This window comes from Schistocerca americana, chromosome 7 (assembly GCF_021461395.2).
Source record: "Schistocerca americana isolate TAMUIC-IGC-003095 chromosome 7, iqSchAmer2.1, whole genome shotgun sequence".
Taxonomy (NCBI): domain Eukaryota; kingdom Metazoa; phylum Arthropoda; class Insecta; order Orthoptera; family Acrididae; genus Schistocerca; species Schistocerca americana.
Genome location: NC_060125.1, coordinates 534,003,351 through 534,018,982, shown reverse-complemented (window position 1 = coordinate 534,018,982; position 15,632 = coordinate 534,003,351). Strand labels below are relative to the sequence as shown.

Below are 15,632 nucleotides of genomic sequence, written 5' to 3'. Positions count from 1 at the left end.
ATTTCACAAAACAAATAAGTGTAGTATCCTATAGTTATAACATCAAAGTGTCACAAACAAAATTGGTCTATTCATAAAAATATCTGGATGTAACAATTTGTAGGAATATGAAATTGATTGATCATGTGGGCTCTAGTGTAGGTGCAGCAGGTGTCAAATTTCAGTTCATTTGTTGAATACTTGGGAAATGCAATCAGTCTACAAAGGGGATTGGTGACAAAAAACTCCTGGGCACATCTTAGAACACCACTCAAGTGTGTGGGACACGTACCTAACAGGACTAACAGGGGATGTTGAACGTATACAGAGAAGGGCGGCACGAATGCTCACGACTTGTTTGCGCCATGGGACAGTGTCATGGAGGTGCTGAAGAAACTGAATTGGCAGACGCTTGAAGATAGACACAAACTATCTCGAAAAAGTCTACTTTTACAAAGCTTCAGCAATTGTATTTAAATGATGGATTCAGGAATATGCTGCAACCCCCTCCTCCTGAGATCACTTCTGCACGGTTAGCAATGACACAGTTAAACTAATTACAGTGCAGCCAAAGGTGTTTACACACTCATTCTTCCCATGCTCCACATGTGAATGGTACAGGAATAAGCCGTAATAGCTGATTCAGCGGAAAGTACCCTCTGCCATGCACTTCACAGTGATTTGTGGAATATGGATGTAGATGTGAACATATTGAATGTGAATGATAACACATATCTTGTAAATTCTTCTCTTGAATTTATTAATCAGCTACTTAAACAAGGTTATGACTTCTTAAAATCATGCCATGAAAAGAGATCCATTCTGTCTTACATTTTACCCACCACATCAAGAATAAGCTTCTTGTTGTCCTCCCAATGTCCACAATTTCCTGGTCAGACCTGATGCTCCTTCTGTGCCCATATCCCTATCCTATTGCTCGAACCCCTGTGACTGCTGTACCACACTAAGACCTGCCCTACGCACTCTCCTGCCACGACATATACCAGAGATTTAACTGGCAAAACATATATTATCAATGGGACAACCATCTGTGAAATGACATACGTCACTTACCAGCAGTTATGTAAACACTGTTCAGCCTACTACATTGGAATGACTACAACCAAGTTATCACTTTGGATGAATGGACATAGGCAGATGGTGTATACTGGCAACACACAATATCCTGTATAGAGCATGCTCTACCACATGGCAGACATGACTCAGTGCTTGTTTGACTACACACGCCATCTGGGGTTCTTCCTCTTGGCACCAGCTTCTCAGAACTCTGCAGGTGGAAATTAGTATACACCTGTGTTCTGTCCTTGCCATCCACCTGGCCTAAATTCACGTTAATTTCTTTGGTCTCATCATTTCTTTTCTGTAACTATTCCATTTCTTTACTTCCTTTTAGTTTACCTGTAACCCCCGCACCTTCCACCACACATGTTGCACTCCGCTGGTTTAAGCTCACCCAACTATCAGTCTTTCCTTCTCATCATATTCAGTAAGGTCCCCCTTATCCAGGGTTCTGGGCAATTTTTCCATAACTGTCCCCATTTCGTAAACCTCAGCAGTCCTTTCCCTTCAACTCATCTGCCAGAAGAAGAAGCCACTGGCTCTGAAAGCTTGCATACGTCCATAACTTTTATATGTGTTTTCTCTTGCTGCTGCCTGGCGAATAGATTTTTTCACCTGTCTAATTATAAAGGGGAAAATACATAAGATCAACAACACAATGTTAAAAATAACATCATCTGAATACAGAATGAGCAGAACAGAAACTAATGAACTAGTTCAAATACAAACAAATAAAAATGAAGGGAGATAGGAAAAGATCATCTAAGTTAAACTGTAATTAAAATAAATGCTAGTCTTTGCAGCCCAGTAGAATACAGTGAGATTATAATAGCGTATTGGTAAATAGTTACACTTACAACATAAATGTGCATTTAGTTCTGAAACATCAGTTAAAATGAGTGAAAGTTAATGTAACTTGATAGATAAAAAATCTACTAATCAAACAGTGGCAAGAGAACACACACAAGACACATGTGTACGTTAAAGAAATTCGCATGCTTTTGGAGCCAGTGGCTCCTTCTTCTGGCAGAAGGGTTGAAGAGGAAGGAAGACGGATGAAGGAAAAGAACTGCTGGGATTTGCAAAAAGGTGGGAGAATTTTGAAAAGTCACCCAAAACCCTAGATCAGAGGAGAACTACTGGACAGGATGAGAAGGAAAGACTGATTGCTGGAGACTGCACTGAATGAGATTTGAAAGAGGTTACAGACAAAGAATCATGCATGAGTCAACAAGAATGGAAAGCTAAGTGCATTATACATTGCAGATGTGAGAGGGGGGAGGGGATAATGCAAGGTGTAGAAAATTATAAGGAGGCGACGAAAGGAATGGTTACTGAAAATAAATGCTGAAGCTGAAGAAATTAACATAAATTAAGACCAGGTGGTTGGTGAGAACCAAGGACATGTTGTAATGCCAGTTCCTACCTGGGTTCTTACTACCCCCACCTGGTCTTAATTTACAAGGTGATTATAATTAAAGTTAAGCTTTCAGACCGCTGTCGAAATAACACCACTGGTCAGAATGACATCAAATTGCAATGGAACATTATCTTTGAAGGGGGAAAACATATGGCAATTTAATAGTGGTTGACTAAAATGACAAATGAATCATTCAACAATGCCTAAGGTGTACGTTTGACATTAAACAAACTGTACTACTCAGTGTGCATGGGTTTACAGGTGTGATACTGTTAGTTATGTAAGCCCATCCACCACGGGAAGATCACATCACATTGATTTTTAATTGTCCTGAGGCCAGAAACTGCATAAAAAGCATCAATCACATTGGTTTTTAATTGTCCTGAGGGCAAAAACTGCATATAAAGCATCGATCCAAATCAAATCGGATTATTAATTTACATGTGACTGGCACAAAACATGTTCAATATGCTGTCCACCATTTTCTGCAACATGTTGAAATCGAGAAACAGCATGTTCCACAACTGATCGAAGTGTTTCCAAGGTCACGTTCAGAATGTGTTCCACAATGTGTGCCTTCAATGCAGCTAAGTTTGCAATTGGAATACTGAACACAACATCTTTCAGATAGCCCCACAGCCAGAAGTCACACAGATTAAGATCAAGTGATCGGGACAACCAGGCTGTAGGGAAATGGTGGCTGATAATTCTACCGTTTCTGAAATGGTGCTTCAGTAGCTGCTTAACTGGATTTGCAATGTTCGGAGGTGCACCATCTTGCACAAAAATGATCCCATCCACATTGCTGGAGAGGCGGAATGACGTAGTTGCGCAAAAGACACTCATAGCGCTTACCATTGATGGTACAGGTAACAGGACCGGAAGTTCCTGTCTCTTCGAAAAAATATGGGCCTATGTTAAATGATTTCTTTTTCCACACCACACAATGACCTTTTCAGGATGAAGTGGTTCTGGTTGAAACTTCCTGGCAGATTAAAACTGTGTGCCAGACCGAGACTCGAACTCGGGAACTTTGCCTTTCGTGCGAAAGTGCTCTACCATCAGAGCTACCCAAGCACAACTCACGCCCCATCCTCACAGCTTTACTTCTCCCAGTACCTCGTCTCCTACCTTCCGTCTGGCACACAGTTTTAATCTTCCAGGAAGTTTCATATCAGCGCACACTCTGCTGCAGAGTGATAATCTCATTCTAGTACTGGTTGATTTGCATGTGGATTTTCTGTTGCCCATATTTGACAATTCTATGTATTGACATATCCTGTCAGATGGAGGTGGGCTTCATCCATCCACAAAATCTTCCACAGTCAATCATTGTCCAGTTCCATGTGAGCAAGAAATTCTAAAGCGTAGGTCTCTCTTGGTGGCAGGTCAACAGGAAGCAACTCTTGGACATCGGTAATTTTGAAAGGATAGCTGAAGAGGATGTTTTGTAGGATTTTACGCATTGTGCTCACGTCCAATGTTCGGGCAGTTCTCTGTACACTACACATTTGCACACCACGACTCGTCTCCTCCTGTATTGCTGTGGCCACTGCTTCCATTGACGTCGAACCAATTCATTTTGTCCCTTACCATATTGCACACCATAAGAACCTGTCTTTTCCAAATTTCTGAATCATTTTCTCCAGACCCACTGCATTCATTGGTCCAATGTCTTTTTTCAAACCCTTCAGTGTATGGAACTTCTGCAGAGCAATGTGTGCACAGTTATCATTCTTGTAATACAGCTTTACAAGCAGAGTGCGATCCTGCATTGAGACAGTCATGGCAAACATCGCAGATGTGAAAGGAGGAAACGCCATGTACCCGGGGTGTTTATACCAACTTCAATGAGTCATCCGCATGACAGGTGTTTTCATTTACGTATTCTGGCACATACAGCACCATCTATTCATCAATTTACACACTATTTTTTTTCTTCTGCCATATGTTTTCCCCCTTCTCCGATAATATTCCTTTACAATTTGATGCTGTTCTGACCAGTGGTCCTATTTATACAGCGTTTTGAAAGTTTCACTTTAATTATAATCACCTTGTACATTAATTTCTTGAGTCTTAGCATTACTTCTCAGCAACTATTCCTTTCTTCAGTCCGTTTTAGTGTTCTATTTTTTTTTTTTTTTTTTTTTTTTTTTAACCTGTCTATTTTTCTCCACCTCCCCACTTTACCACATACTATGCACTTAGCTTTCCACTCTGATTATCTCTTGCCCAATGTTTTGTCAGTAATCTCTGTCTTGCTTATTACTGTATCTTCCACCTATAACCCCAGTTTTCAAATATCATCCTGTGCAGCCCCAACGGTCAGTTTTCCCTTATCATCTTGTCTGGTAAGTCCCCATGATCTGGGTTTCTGGATGACTTTTCATTCTCCTGCCACCACTTGGTGAGTAAATTTTTTATCTATTGAGTTATATCATATTTTCAAAAATTGAAAAGTTAAAAATGTGAGATTCATAGCAGGCTTGACTGAAAATGGTGTTGCTGCTGGACAGTCTTAACTGACAGTGGTAGAATACAGTGTTTATAATGACTCATTAATCCCGTGTTAGAAGTCTGTCATATGTTCCAAGTTTCTGAAGTGCATAATTGCACGTTTATATACAAATACCTATGAGACATTTAGTGGATTCCTGCAGTTATTAACCGAAAGTTCGAAATATAAGATTCACAGCCTAAATGGTTTCAAAATCTGATTATGTCTTCACTGGCTCAAAACCAGAGCCATAGACAGGTCTAGGAATAATATTAAGAATTGTGAGTTTATTTGGTTTATTCTTATATTGTCTGGTCCATACACGGCAAGTCAATGTTTATTGTTTGTCTGGTATTTATTCCTGGTGATGACTGCCTTTCCAACATTAGAACATCACTTTAATCTAATAAGTGGAATGTTATAAAATTATAAGGACACAGAATGTCTGGCCAAAATTGACTTCAGGAGGTGAAATTCCAATGCTACAGTGTAAAACTTATTCCTACATGAAGAGGGAGGTGTCAGAAACAGGAGGACAAAGATAGTATGTTGGTAATGCTGCCCCAGTTTCAGTCAAGAAATAAGGAGATAGGGAGCGAGGGAGGGAGAGAGGGAGGGAGAGAGGGAGGGAGAGAGGGAGGGAGAGAGAGAGATGGATAGAGGAAGAGATATGAGAAGTAAAAGGACTCTTAAAAAATAAGGTGAAAGTGGAAATGGAGATAAAGAAAAGGAAGGGAGAAAGTGAAAAATATAGAAAGTAGAATAAGGGAAATAACTGAGTAAATAAATCATATAATCATAAAAAAAGGAGTGGGTCTGATGACATGTTAAGGCGGTCAAGTCCAAGTAGGTGGTGCCATGAATGGACTTGTTGTACCAGGTGTTAGGATCCGTACAGCCCATTTTATTTCTCCTTTCTCTTCCTCTATCCATCTTTACTTCTCATTCCATCCTCACATCACCTCTGGGTTGAAGCACCCACTCTCTTTGACACCTTCCCCATCATCTTTGCTTCCCCTTGTCCTCAAAAAACAAGGACCCCTCTCATCTTGGAGTCAGATGATCTGCCCCTACTTTCTAATCTTTTTCATCCACCTCTCTTTCCTCCCTAAGAATGGGACCAACAATTCCAAAACCTACAAGAAGTTTTCTCGATTTTAAATGTGTCTATTAGCAGTACTGTGATTTCGCCTCCTGAAATTAAGTGCTACTCAGCCAGTCTGTCTTTGCAGTTTTGTTGCTTTCTCAAGAACAATGTTATGAATGACATATACCTGCAAATCATTCAAAATCTGTTCTTGGTTTTTTTGTGTTTTATGACATTATATTTATGAGATGAACGTGAAGAGCGAGCTAGGCATTTGGCTAAAAAGATGAGGGAAAAAACTTAAAAAACAGATTGGAAAGTGTGCAACTCAATGATTGCTAGGTCTATGAATGGAGTTAATTTTAGTCTTACCAATCTTCCTGTCTGAAATGTTTGCATTCTACACTCAGTACATGTACTACATAATTAACTATACTTACAATCATGCATAAGCTTCACTTAAATACAAACAATAAGGAGTCAACTCAAATGATAAAATATGTAAGACACTAAATTATGGAATAAAATGAAGCTTATTGCATAACACACTGCCATTATAACAATGTTAAAGACAGAATACTTCCTCGTATAGTAAAACCAGACTTTAAAAAATCAGATGTGGTTTCAAAAGTAACCATCCCAGCACAGACCTTAGTCAAAATATGTAAATCACAAGCAGTCTAAATCTTGATTGCAGATGGACATGTGAACCCCTCTAATCCCACATAAAGTTCAGTGCCTTAACTAAAACACCACATTGATAAGAAAACCATGAAATTTATTGTTGAATTTTCATGACCAACATAATAGCATTACATACACACTAAAGAAAAACAAGACAGTGATTAAAATTGTTTCAAAATGATAGTAAAGCAGAAACTTGCAATTGCTGTCCACACTCACCACATTTTGTGGCACCATCAACATTATTCCTTGAAAATAATCCCTGTAACTTTAGTTTATGCCACTCAAAAATTTGAACACCAGGGGACAAATGCTTCACTATTTCCTTCTGCCTGTGTAATAAATACAAAAAAATTCTCAAATAAAATAAGGCTACACACCTTTCCTGGTTCATGGTGTTCATGGTGTGGGTTCCTGTAGTCATGTCCTAGTTCATGAACCACGGGCAACGTATGAGTGGCCAAGTAAGTGGTCCCGGCAGTCGGGATACCAGTTACTTTGGAATAAGGCTGGGCATCTCGGACATATTCTGAGTCGTGGTCACCTTTGTGCTCATACGGCAAAGACTACCAAATCCACCGGTTAGTCCCTCAGCCGTTAGGGGTAAAACCCAATGGGACTCGGGGCAAGTAAGGCTAGCAACCTGCTTCCCTGGTACTTTAAATATGATGCTGGCAACAATCAGAGCAAAATGCCTCGGACCTTTGGAGGTGACGGAGTCCCACCTCTAACTGACAAACCAGGGACTCCTAAGATACAACTTGGCAAACAAATGGTAATGAGATGGGGAGCTATTAATATCAATGACGGCTACTCTTGGAAGAAGGTACAGCTGGCAGAGGCTGCAAGTAAGATGGGGCTGGACGTTTTAGCTGTTAGTGACATTTGGGTAAGGGGTGAGAAAGAAGAAGAAGTGGGAGAATACAAGGTCTACTTGTCAGGAGTCAAAGCAGGAATAGCACAATGGGGTGTAGGGCTTTACATCAGGAAAGAAATGGAACCCAGCGTAGTTGCAATAAGGTATGTAAACGAACGACTGATGTGGATAGATTTGACAGTGTCTAGCAAGAAAATTAAGATTGTGTCAGTATATTCGCATTGTGAAGGGACTGATCAAGATAAGATGGATAGTTTTTATGAGGCACTCAGTGATGTAGTTGTTAGAGTAAAGGACAAGGACAGTGTTCTGCTCATGGGTGATTTTAATGCCAGGATTGGAAATCGAACAGAAGGGTATGAAAAGGTTATGGGTAAATTTGGAGAAGATATGGAGGCCAACAGGAACGGGCAGCAACTCTTGGATTTCTGTGCCAGTATGGGCTTAGTAATCACAAACTCCTTTTTTAAACATAAGAACATTCACCGGTATACTTGGGAAAGCAGGGGAACCAGATCTGTCATTGACTATATAATAACAGATCAGGAATTCAGGAAGGCTGTGAGGGACACACGTGTATTCAGGGGATTCTTTGATGACACTGATCATTATTTAATCTGCAGTGAAATTGGGATTGCGAGGCCGAAAGTGCAGGAGGTCAGGTCCATATGTAGGAGGATAAGAGTGGAGAAACTTCAGGATAAGGAAATCAGGCACAAGTACATAACAGCGATCTCAGAGAGGTACCAGTTAGTTGAATGTAGTCAATTACAGTCATTGGAAAAGGAATGGACAAGGTACAGGGACACAGTACTAGAAGTGGCTAAAGAATGTCTTGGAACAGTAGTGTGTAAAAGTAGGAGGAAGCAAACAGCTTGGTGGAATGACACAGCCAAGGCAGCCTGTAAAAGGAAAAAGAAGGCGTATAAAAAATGGCTACATACTAGAACTCAGGTAGACAGAGAAAGTTATGTTGAAGAAAGAAACAAAGCCAAACAGATAATTGCAGCATCCAAGAAGAAATCTTGGGAAGACTTTGGAAACAGGTTGGAGACATTGGGTCAAGCTGCTGGAAAACCATTCTGGAGTGTAATTAGCAGTCTTCGAAGGGAGGTAAGAAGGAAATGTCAAGTATTTTGGACAGGTCAGGAAAACTGCTGGTGAATCCTGTGGATGCCTTGGGCAGATGGAGGGAATATTTTGAAGAACTGCTCAATGTAGGTGAAAATACGATCAGTAATGTTTCAGATTTCGAGGTAGAATGGGATAGGAATGATGATGGAAATAGGATCACGTTTGAGGAAGTGGAGAAAATGGTCAATAGATTGCAGTGCAATAAAGCAGCTGGGGTGGATGAAATTAAGTCGGAACTCATCAAGTACAGTGGAATGTCAGGTCTTAAATGGCTACACAGGATAATTGAAATGGCCTGGGAGTCGGGACAGGTTCCATCAGACTGGACAAAAGCAGTAATCACACCAATCTTTAAACATGGAAACAGAAAAGATTGTAACAACTACAGAGGTATCTCTTTAATCAGCGTTGTGGGTAAAATCTTCTCAGGTATTGTTGAAAGGAAAGTGCGAGTATTAGTTGAGGAGCAATTGGATGAAAATCAGTGTGGGTTTAGGCCTCTTAGAGGTTGTCAGGACCAGATCTTTAGCTTACGACAAATAATGGAGAAGTGTTATGAGTGGAACAGGGAATTGTATCTATGCTTTATAGATCTAGAAAAGGCATATGACCGGGTTCCTAGGAGGAAGTTATTGTCTGTTCTACGAGATTATGGAATAGGAGGCAAACTTTTGCAAGCAATTAAAGGTCTTTACATGGATAGTCAGGCAGCAGTTAGAGTTGACGGTAAACTGAGTTCATGGTTCAGAGTAGTTTCAGGGGTAAGACAAGGTTGCAACCTGTCTCCACTGTTGTTCATGTTATTTATGGATCATATGTTGAAAACAATAGACTGGCTGGGTGAGATTAAGATATGTGAACACAAAATAAGCAGTCTTGCATATGCGGATGACTTAGTTGTGATGGCAGATTCGATTGAAAGTTTGCAGAGTAATATTTCAGAGCTAGATCAGAAATGTAAGGACTATGGTATGAAGATTAGCATCTCCAAAACGAAAGTAATGTCAGTGGGAAAGAAATATAAACGGATTGAGTGCCAAATAGGAGGAACAAAGTTAGAACAGGTGGACGGTTTCAAGTACTTAGGATGCATATTCTCACAGGATGGCAACATAGTGAAAGAACTGGAAGCGAGGTGTAGCAAGGCTAATGCAGTGAGCGCTCAGCTACGATCTACTCTCTTTTGCAAGAAGGAAGTCAGTACCAAGACTAAGTTATCTGTGCACCGTTCAATCTTTCGACCAACTTTGTTGTACGGGAGTGAAAGCTGGGTGGATTCAGGTTACCTTATCAATAAGGTTGAGGTTACGGATATAAAAGTAGCTAGGATGATTGCAGGTACTAGTAGATGGGAACAATGGCAGGAGGGTGTCCACAATGAGGAAATCAAAGAAAAACTGGGAATGAACTCTATAGATGTAGCAGTCAGGGCGAACAGGCTTAGATGGTGGGGTCATGTTACACACATGGGAGAAGCAAGGTTACCCAAGAGACTCATGGGTTCAGCAGTAGAGGGTAGGAGGAGTCGGGGCAGACCAAGGAGAAGGTACCTGGATTTGGTTAAGAATGATTTTGAAGTAATAGGTTTAACATCAGAAGAGGCACCAATGTTAGCACTGAATAGGGGATCATGGAGGAATTTTATAAGGGGGGCTATGCTCCAGACTGAACGCTGAAAGGCATAATCAGTCTTAAATGATGATGATGATGATGATGATGATGATGATGATGACCTTTCCTGGCATGGGAAACTGCATTGCAGCACATTGTGCGACCAGTTTGAGCAAACTGCATCAGTCATAGTGAAATGTGCCAAATTGTGTGCAAAAGAGATGATGAATTATACTCATCAGTTCTGGAGACAGATGGAGCACTAGTTCAGCTAGACAAGGTGGAAGAATAAATCATTCATGGTCCTGTTGTATGAACCATTTTATCAATTTTGAATCACAAGTATCAAATATTGTGCTTGATCTTCATAACCGAACAAAATGCCAGGTATTATAATGAAAGTGCAGATACTCATAAAAGTCCAGTGTGGGCTGTAATCATTATGTGGTAATGAAACTTGGCAGGTATGGTAACATGTTAATGTAGAACTGATTTATGCTAGAAATAAAATTAGTTGCCATTCTAGCCACCAGGTGCAAATCTGGCACTGTGAGTGCAAGAAAGACCTGCATACAGCAATGTTTCCATATATAATGGATTAGGAATGGGACAAGGACAGAAATGTGAAAAAGGCATAATGATGATTTTGTCATTAACTGCTGCTTACACAGTTTGTTCAATATGAGCACCAGAGATGTTGACAACATACTGCATCTGTAAAACAATATAATCAACTGTTGCTCACAGCAGTTCTGGTGGAATTTGAGCAATGTGTTCCTGTGCAATGTGTTCCTGTATACTGACATCAGGTAGAGACCAAATGTAACTGAATAATAGGTGTAAAACGAAGCATAGGATTATAGATTGAGAGATGTTGAATGAAACACTTTTGGCTGTCAAGAGAGAGCAATGCGTGATGCCTTCTACATCTACATCTACATAGATACTCCGCAAGCCACCATATGGTGCATGGGGGAGGCTACCCTGTACCACTACTTGTCATTTCCTTTCCTGTTCCACTTGCAAATAGAGCAAGGAAAAGCAATTGTCTATATCCGTCCATATGAGCTCTGATTTCTTGCATCATATTTTTGTGGTTCTTACACACAATGTATGTTGGTGGCAGTAGAATCATTCAGCAGCCAGCTTCAAATGCTTGTTCTCTAAATTTTCTCAATAGAGTTTCTCAAAAAGGACGTCACCTTCCCTCCAGCAGTTCCCATTTGAGTTCCTGGAGCATCTCTACAACACTTAACATGTTGTTCAAACCTACCAGTAATAAATCTAGCAGCCCACCTTTGAATTGCTTTGATGTCTTTTCTTCAATCCAACCTGGCACAGATCCCAAACAATTGAACAGTACTCAAGAGCAGGTCGCACCAGTGTCCTATACGTGGCCTCCTTTACAGGTGAAGCACTCTTTGCTAAAATTCTCCCAATAAACAGAAGTCAACCATTCACATTCCCTAACACAGTTCTCACATGCTTATTCCACATCATACTGCTTTGCAGCATTAGACCCAGATATTTCAATGATTTGATTGTGTCAAGCAGGACACTAGTAATATTGTATCCGAACATCACAGGCTTGATCTTCCTACTCATCTACATTAACTTACATTTTTCCACATTTAGGGCTAGCTGCCATTTATCACACCAACTGGAAATTTTTACTGAGTCATCTTGTATCTTCCTAGAGTCACTCAACTTTGACACCCTACTATATACAATGGCATCATCAGCAAACAACTGCAGACTGCTGCCCACCATGTCTGCCAAATCATTTAAGTATATGCAGAACAGCAGCAGTCTTATCACACTTCCCTGGGGCACTCCTGATGATACCCTTGTCTCTGATGCCTTCAATGACTACCATAGTAAAATATTGTCAAATGATCTTTCACAGAAACCAAAGAAATTCTGGTCATATATGAAGGTTGTTAGTGGCACCAAAGTCACTGTCCAGTCCATAGTGAATGAGACAGGAACTTTGAAATGCTTAACTACATTTTTAAATGTTACTTTACAAATGAAAACTTTGGAGAATTGCCGCAATTCAATCCCTGTACTATTGAAAAGATAACTGAAATAAGTATTAGTGTCACTACTGTTGAGAAACAGCTCAAGTTATTAAAATTGAACAAAGCTCTGGGACCCAATGGAATCCCTGTCAGGTTCTATACTGAATTTGCAGCTATGTTAGCCCCTCTTCTAACGATAATCTGTCATAGATCCCTCAAACAAAAAACCGTCCCCAGTTCTAGGAAAAATGCACATGTCACACCTGCGTAAATATTCAGTCAGATCTTGATAAGATTTCAAAGTGGTGTAGAGATTGGCAACTTGCTTTAAATGTTCAGAAATGTAAAATTTTGCACTTCACAAAATTAAAAATTGTAGTATCTTATGACTATAATCAATGAGTCACTGTTGGAACTAGACACTTCATACAAATACCTGGGAGTAACAATTTGTAGGGATAAGAAGTAGAATGATCACATAAGTTCAGTCATGGATAAGGCAGGTAGCAGACTTTGGTTTATTGGCAGAATATTGGGGAACTGCAATTAGTCTACAAAGGATATTGCTATTCTAAAATATTGGTCAAGTGTGTGGGGTCCATACCAAATAGGTCTAACAGGGGACATTGAATGTACACAGAGAAGGGAAACACAACTGGTCACGGGTTTGTTTAATCTGTAGAAGAGTGTCACAGAGATACTGAAGGAACTGAACTGGAAGACTCTTGAAAAAGTCTATTAATGAAGTTTCACGAACCAGCTTTAAATGATTACTCTAGGACTATACTACAGCCCCCAATGTATCACTTGCGTAGGAATCATGAAGATAAGATTAGAATAATTATTGAATGCACAGAGACATTCAAACAATCATTCTTCTCATGCTGTATATGCAAATGGAACAGGAAGAAACCCTAATAACTGGTACATACCCTCTACCATGCACCTTAGAGTGGTTTGCGGAGTATAGATGTAGATGTAGATGTAGATCCATAGCAAATGCATTCTTTTAGATATCCCCATAGCCAAAAGGTATGTAGATTCAGATCAAATGATCTTGTAGCCCATACACCTGGAAAACTTATGGAGATAACATGTTCTTAGAGGGTTGCATTAGGCAGATATTTCACTGGGCAATTGACATGAGGTATTCCCCCATCTTGTATGAAAATAGTGGTTTCCACACAGTTGTGCTTTTCCAAAGCAGGAATCATACGCTGTGCAAGGAGGTCTAGGTAACGCGCAGCCGTCATGGTACACCTGAGACACCTTTTGCGTATATTGTCTTCAAAGAAGAACAGACCAACAACAAAGGCGCTTGTGAAAACACACGACATGGTCACATACGGCAAGTGCTATGGCTGTTTGTGCACAAAATGCAGTTTAACATTACCCCTGCAGTGAAGAATGTACCTCGTCCCATGTTAGAATATTGCCAGGCACATCTCATCAACTTTGATCTGTGCCAGAAACCAGAGAGCAAATTCAGAATGTTGCAGTCGACTGTGAGGTTTCAGTTGCTATACAGCCTAGATCTCGCATAGGTACCAGTGTAAAATAGACCGCAAAACTTTCAGTACTGTTAACCATGGGATAGACAATTCTCATGACACTGAACGAGCACTGGCACTATCTGGGACACATGCTGCATGATCAGTTACAGAAACAGCAACCTTGTCAATAACTTCCAGCAGATGTCTTCCTCTTCCATGCCCCATACCGAGGTGATACATATTTTCAAATTTCATTATCAACTTCTTTACACCATTAATGACATTAAGCTTCTCTCCTCAGACCTTTCAGTTGGGTAATATTATCTCAGTTAATCATGATTTACAGGATGAATACAGAAATGCATCAGTGTAATTGTTGCCATTCATGTAAAACAGTTTCATTAACAGCACAGCACACAGTCTCTTTTCTTGACAGTCTTACCGTTAACTTGCGTTATGGCTTGTCAAATGATAGCATAGATGTCATACCATCATACAAACAGTGTAAAGTGGCAGACTTACACCAGATGGCCAAAATTGGAACTAATTATTTTCCAACATAAATCGATTTTGGAATAAGATATTAGCATATCTACCAAGTTTCACTGCCATACAATAATTACAGCCTACACTGGACCTCCATGAGTAGCTGCATGTTAATTATAAACATCCAGTATGTCAGATAAATAAATGGGCCTTTCACCATCCATCTAGCAATGTACCATCTCTCAAAAAAATTTCTTCTACCACTATTAGAATGTAGTTTTTTGTGGTGGTATTTTATAGAATCTTAGTCACCTTACAATTGAAATACTTCTGTGGATGATGTTTAATCTTTTATGGATGAATGTGGCTATTTCAGCAAAATTGACATTGTCTAAAGTAAATTATTTAATAGATTTCATATATGGCATAATTAAACTGATTGTTGATAATTATTTCCCTTTTGGTTACAGCTCTTTAACCTCTTGCAACCATGTCAGATGATGAGGAAGTCTACTCGTAAGTACATTATTTTATGATCATGACCATACTTAAGTAATAATAACTGCCTCAAAGTTGTTTCATGTTTGCGACAAATTGAAACTGGTGATGAGGTGAACATTTGAGTCAGTCCTTGAAGCTTGCTTAGACAACAATATTGTTAGTGCACTGTTTGCAAAGTCAAATTTCTAGTTTGAAGAGTCAGTCCAGGAGACAGTTTTAACTTGTCGCAAGTTTTCTGCTGAAGAGTAAAAATATGTTGATGCCATACCAATTTTATTCTTAGTAAAATTCTTTAGTGTGCAAGCTGTATGATAATCAGGAAATTAGAATAAAAAATATCCGAAGACATCAAGCATATGTTATCATAAATTGAAAGAGAAGAAGGAAATGAATGAAATTAATATATTAGATTCAAAACACCGTTCAGAGAAAGAAAACTGCATTGAGTTCAGTGGCAGTACTCTATACAAGTTCTGAGACACTGCTCTACATAATCTAAAGGAACAAGCAGTCTGACAGAAGTTGCATTGTAGAGCAAACTGAAGTGAACTGTAAAAATTGGCATAGCTAAACCAACTAATTCAAGTGTTGTTTTATAAGGCTGTCACAATTTTCATATTATTTATAATACCTATGATTTACCAGCTTTCCCTCTTCAGTTGGGCTCAGAATACTATGATCTATGTCCCTCCAGTATGAATGTATGCATCAAACACATTGTTGTTACAGTTACCACCATTTTTCTACCAAAATTATCTCTAA

At 39.6% G+C, this 15,632-nt stretch overlaps 1 protein-coding gene across 2 annotated transcripts in view; it reads left to right on the top strand.

Moving 5' to 3' along the window:
• Window positions 1-15,632, top strand: part of LOC124621769 (troponin T) — an 83,669-nt gene that overhangs the window by 12,381 nt on the left and 55,656 nt on the right. For both annotated transcript variants that reach the window (XM_047147199.1, XM_047147200.1), the window contains exon 2: window positions 14,840-14,885. In XM_047147199.1, the coding sequence (XP_047003155.1) occupies window positions 14,867-14,885 (19 nt within the window). In that variant the 5' untranslated portion in view covers window positions 14,840-14,866. The remainder of the gene's footprint in view (window positions 1-14,839; window positions 14,886-15,632) is intronic.